Source organism: Pleuronectes platessa, chromosome 22 (genome assembly GCF_947347685.1).
Source record: "Pleuronectes platessa chromosome 22, fPlePla1.1, whole genome shotgun sequence".
Lineage (NCBI taxonomy): Eukaryota > Metazoa > Chordata > Actinopteri > Pleuronectiformes > Pleuronectidae > Pleuronectes > Pleuronectes platessa.
The window spans coordinates 10388888-10397649 of NC_070647.1; the positions used below are offsets into that span (position 1 = coordinate 10388888).

The 8762-nt window shown below is 44.2% G+C and overlaps 2 protein-coding genes across 2 annotated transcripts; both read right to left on the bottom strand.

Annotated features, from left to right (window-relative positions):
• Positions 1–2808: 2808 nt before the first annotated feature.
• gpr85 (G protein-coupled receptor 85) lies at positions 2809–3942 on the bottom strand. Its single transcript, XM_053415197.1, has one exon. It carries the CDS (start codon positions 3940–3942, stop codon positions 2809–2811), a length of 1134 nt encoding a protein of 377 aa, XP_053271172.1.
• Positions 3943–6823: 2881 nt separating this feature from the next.
• Positions 6824–8243, bottom strand: LOC128428670 (small integral membrane protein 30). Its single transcript, XM_053414897.1, has one exon. It carries the CDS (start codon positions 8208–8210, stop codon positions 8022–8024), a length of 189 nt encoding a protein of 62 aa, XP_053270872.1. The 5' UTR covers positions 8211–8243; the 3' UTR covers positions 6824–8021.
• Positions 8244–8762: the final 519 nt, after the last annotated feature.

Genomic DNA, 8762 nt, shown 5'->3' on the forward strand with positions numbered 1-8762 from the left:
AAAAAGCTATAAAGCAATGTTAAGGAAAGTGACAAATAATATTTGTAATCCTTCCAGTTGTTTTTTTGTCATCCTGTTCACAAACAAACACAAATGCAGATGATAACATGGTCTCCCCGGTGGTTCCACTGATTATTTTCAAAAACAAACATTGAATCGTTACCTTAAAAAAAACGGTGAAGCTCCTTTTTGGTTAAATTACACTAAAATATTCTTCTTGCAAAAGGCACTTTTATATATATTTTTCAATATTTCAGTACGTCTCGCTCCTCAATTCATTTCCATTGCAGCTTCACATCAAAGTGACCTTATAAAAAAAGGAGAGAATAGGACAAACCGCTGTGTCATTGCAGTGTGAAGGTGTTCATTAATCCAGAGCGGTTTGCCATTATTCCATATGGGAGTTGCATATATTACATCTGAAAGGCAGTGGTATTCCTCTTTAAAGCAGGACCAACTGTTAATGTGCCCAGGGACAGATTATTCCCATTAAATGTCGAACTCGTTTCACATTCAATCACATGGTTTAGCATATAGGTGTCCCGAGGACTCAAAAGAGACATGTATGAAAACCTTATCATTTTGGAATATAAAAACACGGTTGGCCTGAACAGAAAAGACATAACATCCTTGTAGAAATACCAACAACCAGCATTACTCATTTACATACAACACATGGACCATGTCACATTATAATTAAACAATGTGTTCAATAAGAGATACAAGATTTAACCTTTGACCTGTAGGGGGAGTAAAGACAAATCCATCACCTGACCAAGCGCCATTTCAAAACACTAGGGAGCTTTTGCAGATGTTTTCCAGCTGTCCTGTCATTACAGTGAGGTTTCCACCCAATGAGAGGGGATTTTAATTAGAAACAAATCAAAAGTTTGCAAAATGGAAACTCTTTTATTTTCAAAAAAAGCAACAGATTACACAGTTAACTTTCAGCAAATGCAATCCTAAACCGAAACTATACTCACATTCGGGACTTCAAAAAAAAAAAAGAAGGAAAAGACTCACATACTTACACACAATCTATTTATAATATACAAAAAAGAATACATAATAAATATTAAAATGGCCACAAGAGAGAAAAAATCGAAAACAATCAGTAGAGAGCAAATGTAGGGAAAGTAGAAACAAGACGGTGTGCCTTAAATGTCTTTTTTTTTTCCTTTTTTTGTTTTGTTTTTACAGTTTTTTACAAATTGTGCAAGATTTCATACTAAGGCTCTGGTCTTGAAGTGACTGTTGTCTGATCCACGCAGCACGCACACACACACGCACTCACACACACACAAACACACACACTCACACACACACACACACACACACACACACACACACACACATTCACACACAGTCCCTGTGCTCTGAGCACTCTGTGGGGTGTAGCAAACCTCTGCAGAATAAAAATGGGCTGCTCAGTGTTATGGCCTGTGATGCTCATGGGAGTGGACCAGCTTTTAAAACAAATTGGACATGCACTTTCACGTTGATGTGAAAAAAGAAAAAGAAATAAATCTCCCTTTTGCATCTGGAAATAAAAGAAAATCTTTAGGTATGAATTAAAAAAATAAACCCAACAATCAAGAAACATGACAATATCATAACCATTAAGGCAAGAACACCCGGAGTGGCATCAGCAATACTGTAACAATATGATAGTGTCTAGGTACATGGATATGATGAAACATTTAACTACTTCTTCAATGTCTTTTTTTTTAAGCACAAGGTCGTTATTAAAAGCAATTTATTTTTCCAAAATCCAAACATCATTTCATCTTTTTTTTTTTTTTTTCATTTTCTTCCTCTTTTTTCTTATGTCAAAGGTGATAAGAAAATAACGATGCCGGACACTATAGGGACATATGGATCGTAAAACTACAAGAAAAATCATTTCTAGCTTTTTAAGTTGCGACTTCAAAACCACACATTGTAAACCCCCCCCCCTCCCCCCCATACCCCATCGGCGTTGTTAAGCCCCCCCCCCACCCACACCGCCCCCAGGAAATGGAAATAAAAAGATCATCACTTACATTAAAACCATTTTTATCCTCTTGTGATGGTGTAATCCAACAGTCACTAAGTTTTTGCTTTACTTACAGCGATTGTGTAGTCTGTTGCAAATTAAAGCATTCATTGTTTATTTTTGGGGAATCCCCCGCCCCCCCCCCTCCCCCCCACAAAAAAAAAGGGGAAAAGTTGTCCTTGCAAACGCAGCCGTCAACTGTTGACCAAAAAAAAAGCTTCTTTACATCTTCTCTTTAGTGCAACTCTTAAAAATGTAAAACATTTCCAGTGATTCCTTGAGAGGTATCATTTCTTTGTTTTGTCGTGTTTTTTTTTCTTCTTTTCATTTTTACACCTCTCAGAATAACGCATCTTCAAATTATTCAAAGAAAGAGGTTTAGTTTTCATTGTTCTGGTCAAAATCTTTTCGTTTCATTTTTTTTAAGCTTTTTGCTTCTCTGCATTGGCATGGCCTTCCAACAACGTCTGTTTACTAGAACATAAACACAGGAGGGGGATCCAGAGAGACCTCCTGCGCATTTCCCATTCCCTTCAGCCTCCATGTTTGATACATTTCACACTCAATCACCCCCAGCGGAGCCTCGTGATTGGTCGTCCACCTTCCACCTCTGAAAAAAGGGGTTTGAAGAAGGAGGAACGCGAGGAGAAAACTGGAGGATGAAGAGAAGAGAGATAGAAAGCGAGAGAGCGCTGTACAGTGGGACCGAGCCCACATCAAGATCAATCAGGGAAATAGAGACATAGATGAGAAAAAAGCCACAGCAAAAACCTTCATATAACGCAGTAGGGTTCCCTTGGTAACCTGGATTTTCTGCAGTAGAGGAGTGTGGTGCTGAAGCAGCGCCGGAGCTCTCTGTTGGAGAAGATGCAGATGAAAGGGTTGACCCCCGCCTGGGCAAAGCTCATCCACACGGCTGCCGTCAGGTAGCCCCCAGGGACCACGGGGCCCCTTGCAAACACCCGCCAGTAGCAGGCGACCAGATAGGGCCCCCACAGAGCCAGGAAGAAAAACGTCATGATGTAGAACATCCTACTAATCCTCTTCTCCGTTTTGAACTCATCTAACACCAGCAGACGCCTGCGGCCCGCTGCGTTGCTGTTCTGCCGGATGCCCAGCAAAGTAGGCGGGGTGGGGCCTCGGCCAAATCCAGCCAGCCAGTTGGCCGCCGCCTGCCCGCTGGCCCCCGGCCCGTGGAAGGTCCAGTTCTGGCTGACAGCAGGCACGAACTGGACAGGCTTCATCTTTCGACGGTCATGGACGAAAAAGATGAGCTTGAGGTAAACCAGCTGTGTGGCCAGGAGGATGAGCGCCAGAAGGAGCATGAAGCCCAGCGAATCGTTCGCCCTGAAGGAGCGGTGCTGGAATGTGCACTGGTCCTCCTCCCGGATAAACGAGTACGTCCCTACATCTAGCACCGGCGGGAACGCCATAGCCACCGACAACGTCCACACCATGCAGATGACGGCGAGGCAGGTCCAGAAGGTCAGCCTCTTGGTGTAGAAACGGTGATGAGCGATGGCCAGGTAGCGGGTGACGCTGACGCAAAACAGCATGAACGCCGTGTGGAAACAGGAGAGGACACCCAGGAAGGCGATCACTTTGCAAGTCAGCGTGCCGTACGTCCAGGTCGACCCATTCTTGACCGAAGTGAAGACGAAGGGAAAGCAGATGGCCGAGCGCAGGATGTCGGAGGCGCACAGGTCCAGCAGGAAATAGTAGGGTGCCCGGTGCAGGCTCTTGTCTTTGACCAGCAGGATGGAGATCAGGAGGTTTCCGACCACGCCGACGCCGATGATGAAACCCAGGGAGGTCAATTTGAGGAACGTGGCGAGAGGAGAGACATTCTGCAAGATGGTGTGGTCCCCTGCATGACTATAGTTCGCCATAGATGGAGGAGGGATCATAAAGATAGCGGAATAGCTTCAGCCAAGTATCATGATCTAGAGGTGGCGGGGGGAGGCGTTAGATCCATTTGGCGATGTGCTTTGAAGAGGTTTCCAGGCATATAGGCAACCTCTCCCCTAAGGCATCCTTTGTTCCTTTGTCTCATCACACCTAAAAAAAAAAAAAAAGAACTGAAAAATATCATCCACCCATCAGCGTTCGGTCTTACACAACAGCTGCATTGTTTTCAACTGCACTTGCACACATTCTAGAGATAAGTCACAGCCTTCCTTCTGCTTCCCTGCCATTTATTTATTTATCTTCCCAACATTTTCACATTTGGAGTGGCACAGTGCCTCACAGCAAGCGAACCAGACAGACAAGTGATGGAGCCTGATTAGACCAAAACCATTAATCTGTGACAATCATTTGATTTACGTCTGGATCCTTGAGGGAAAATCACTGGTGTAAGGAGGAGAAGAGAAAAGGCACAATCCAGCCTCCATCGGGTTACCAAAGAGCCATGTCTACCCTGACATGTCGGAAAGGGAGAAACTAATCATAACCCAAAAAACAAGGGCTTGGATTGGACGTTTTTTGGGACGTTTTTTCCACATTAAGAGGGGGGACAAATCCTCCTGTTCACACCCTCCACCCTGCAGAACAGAGGAAGCAGAGGATGCCTTGAATAAAACTCGCCCCTGTCTCTATGCTTTGTGGAAAAATCCACGGAGGGCGCATGCATAACACAGAGCATCCGTGTTTTTGTCTGATTAAAGGTTAACTGGATTAACGTTGATGAGCAGTGCTCTCATTACAGGGGCGTGAGATCATTTTTGTCTTATTTTTTACATCATAATCAGGCTGAATTAAGACTAATAAGAGACTATACTGACCCTGTGAAGCGCATTTCCACATAAATGTACTTGTGATCATGAGGATGGATGGAAATGGATGGGAGAAGTGACTACAACAACCCTGCTGGTAGCAATATTGCAGAGCATCCTAAGCAATACCCATTTTTCTATTGTCTAGATAATTTAACATAAAGGCTAAATATCAATGCCTGGCACTGGGGTGTCTACTTACGCGTTTTAATGCGTCCTCCGATTGTCAGTCGTGCTTTTTTTACGCGCGTCTGAATCCGATGGATCCCAGTGAAAAAACACAGCAGGGTAAAACCATCGTCCTTGCGCCCCGGTCGGGTGGATGAAGCACAACGGCGCAGCGGGTCCGCGCGTCCATTAGACTAGAATTATCACAGTAATCCCCATGATGTCCCCGCTATTTGTATGAATTCACCCAGGGATGGAGACGCAGCCGCCACCACACCAGACAAGGCCGGTAAAAAAAAATAAGAAGGAAAAAAAGAGGCGAGAGAAAGCGAAGGATGGAGAGAGGGAGGATGGAGATACAGCCGATCACCAGATCAATTCAAATCCTACCTGTTGATAATCCTATATCGTGTCCCTCCTATAGGAGGAATTCACGTTGCACTGGTCCCGTGTTTTTTAGCCGTTTTGTACAAAAAAAAGCCTGCTTTGTTGCCTGCCCCCTTTTTTCCTCCACGGTGAATATCCTACAGTAAACGGAGCCCAGTGCGCATGCGCCCCGCATCCTCCTATTTGTGATCCAAGAAGCGTCTCGTCTCTTGTTGCAGCAGCAGCTCTCTCTCTCTCTCTCTCTCTCTCTCTCTCTCTCTCTCTGTCTCTTTCTTTCTTTCTCTCTCGATCTCTCTGTGTGTCTCTCTCTTTAAGCCTCTCTCTCTCTCTCTCTCTCGCTCTCTCTCTCCATCTCTCTCTCTCTCTAATGGCAGCATCTGTTCAATTGGGATGGTTACGCGTTGCAAGTACTTACGTTTACTCTGGTAATGTGTACTGTAACGGATAACTTGTATCACTGTCAGATACAGAAGAATTGAGGACTTTATTGTCTGTCTTGATCTTTCATATATCAGTCAATTACCAATTCAATGTCAAAGAAATGTCTTTGTCCCTTTGCAAATACAAATAACAATAACAACAAAATAATAATAATGCTTATGTGAAAAGGGTTAAATCAGGCAGCACAGTTCACCTGAAGCCAGAACAACTTCCCCTCCCTGTAACTGTATATACATAATTGACGAGCACTTTGTGCACTGTTGTTCGTTCTGCCCGGGCGCCATGATAAATTCATAGGATTGGATTTCTCAGCCATGTATGGAGGGGCCGTGATGTCACGAGCGGTGTAACAAGTGAACAGCGATTCATGCAACCCCATGTACACACATGCACACACACACCTACATGCTGCACACATACATTAAACACAGCATGTGCAGGGGATGGCTTTGTATCCACCTTATGAGACATGAATTAATTATTATCATGCATGTAGAGGAATGTGCTGTGACTGGGGAGATTTCTATGTTTTATGATTAAACAGACATTGATGCTGAGGATTACCACTCTCTCCTTTTGGCACAGACCCGATCAATACTTTTTTTTATCATCCAAAGGTTAAATTGAGTGTTTACAAATATATATATAATACATTATAAAATAATACATAAGAACAAATACTACTTTGGTTGACACTGACAAGTATCTCAGGAGATTTACTTCAACAGCTGACAGGACTTAAGTAACATTTCGAGATACAGTATTCTGAGATATCAAATGAAAAAGTAAAGTTTATTATATTTCTATTACTCAAAAATAACCAAATATATTTACTCAAGTACTGGATTTAAGATACCGTGTTTATGGTTTACTTGAGTGCTTCACTTGGAGTGCAACATTAAATGCCACATACTTCCGCTTTAATTAAATACAGCACGTTTTACTCCAGCACGTCTATCTGACATCTTTCTAGTTACTTAACAGAACCATTGGATGATAAAGCAGCAACAACATTAACATCAGTCACATTTGTAGTTTTTTTATTCTGCAGAACATATAGGAATACTTGATATTTTCTTGATATTTTAGATGAAGTTATAATCCCATTGATTATCAGACATAATATTCTAACCATCTAAAGTAGACTGACCACAAGACACGAGATTGTGAAACAATGTTAGATGCTCCTCTAAAAGCCACAAGTCTGAATATCAACTGCATTGTGAGAACAACTTTTTGATGTCAAGGAGGAAAAACTACACTATCCACAATCCTCAGGTGTGATAGTGACGTCTCTGATTGGTGCAGCTGTTACCATGGAAATGTTTACCACAAACCTGAAGCTACCATTGGACGGTTCAGCTTAACATTGCGTTTAACACAGTAACCATGCTGCTGCTTTCTAGAGACGAGGAAAAGAGTCTAAAGGAGTGAAATCAGAACCAGGTGAAATTCAAGAAGAGGCTGGAGGTCGGTGGGGTTGTCTACATTATGGGATGCGTAGTATCTTCACCCTTAAAATAGTAATGTACACAGTCTTTTACATTTTTTCAGTTTTTCCATATTTCTTTGCTCCTAATCAAATGGGTTATGACAATTCACAATTCATCTTGTAGCTAGTCGACCTTGTTCCAGGGTTAAAAATCTTTTCATAAGGATCTTCTGAAAGGAATTAAACTGCAGATCATTCATGTATCAGATATATCAGTTTATTCTTCACAAAAAAAAAAGTTTCACGAGCACAAAAAATGCAACTCCACTACTGTCGTTTAACAACACGTGTGATGTCGTGCTTCAAACAATGACAATGTTGTGTTGAACACTGCAAACACACATACACACACACACACACATCAGGAGATCACAGTGGTCACTTCATGTGTGTATTCAAAGCATCCTCAGGGGGATTATATAGTGACTGCAGCAGTCTTTTTCTTTTCATATAGAAGGCATCAGGGTTTTAAGGGCCGTAATCTCAGCAGTGCAAGACGATAATAACAAGTTCCTGGTTTCGGACTTCCTGGATGTTTCTCTCCCCTTCCTCTTCCTCCACGTGGTCTCCCCTCCAGCTCGACGCATTAATCCCACTAAGGCACGTTTGTTATTATCCGCTCGGACACAAACCTTGTGCCAGAGGGTCCAGTGTGGGAGAACTACCCAGGGAGGGAGGGTGGCTGGATGGGAACGGGACCGGACGGTGCAGCGCCGCGGCTCCGTCACAGCTGTCCGTTCCGCCTCCGCGCGTACCAGCCGAGGCCGGCGCAGCAGCCCACCACGGCCAGGACGCTGCACACGAGCAGGGCCAGCGCGTCGCCGGCGTCGTAAGCCTCCGCCGGGGGGATCAGGGCGAGGACGAGGAGAAAGATGACCGCTGCGGCGTTCGGAAGCCGAAGTCTGGAGTCCATGGTGGAACTTTTTTCCGCTGTTGCTGTGTTGACGGTGCAGAGGAAGCTGGGGCGCATGCGTAAAAAGTCATATGACAGCGGCTGGACTTCCTGGTGCGCTCGGCCAATAGCAGAGCGGCTCACCTGTTTCCTCTGGATGCCCCTCCCCCCCTCGCCTCCTTCTCTTAAAGCGTCACTCCGGGTTTTGTCCTTAATGGCACAATTGTCCTCAAATAAAAACGCAAACTGATCCTCGCCCCCAGATCTGAATTATTCCAGCGGTGGATGCGCGACACGGCTCCATTCATCAGTGACTCGCCGGCTGACAGATTGTCAGTGCGTCTTGTCGCCGCCCCTCAGGCCCTGCTATAAACAAATGAGCCTATTTTACACCAGTCACAGGCTCATCAGCAGCTCGTGTCTGCAGCTCCATATTTCCTCCGGAGACAAACTGGTGTTGACATGCACACACACTATTACTGTGTGTATGCGTGCAGCACTTGTTGGTCAAGGGCAGACCAGGAAAACAAAGAGCCATCACAGGCACGAGACGAGTGTTTCCCACGTCATACT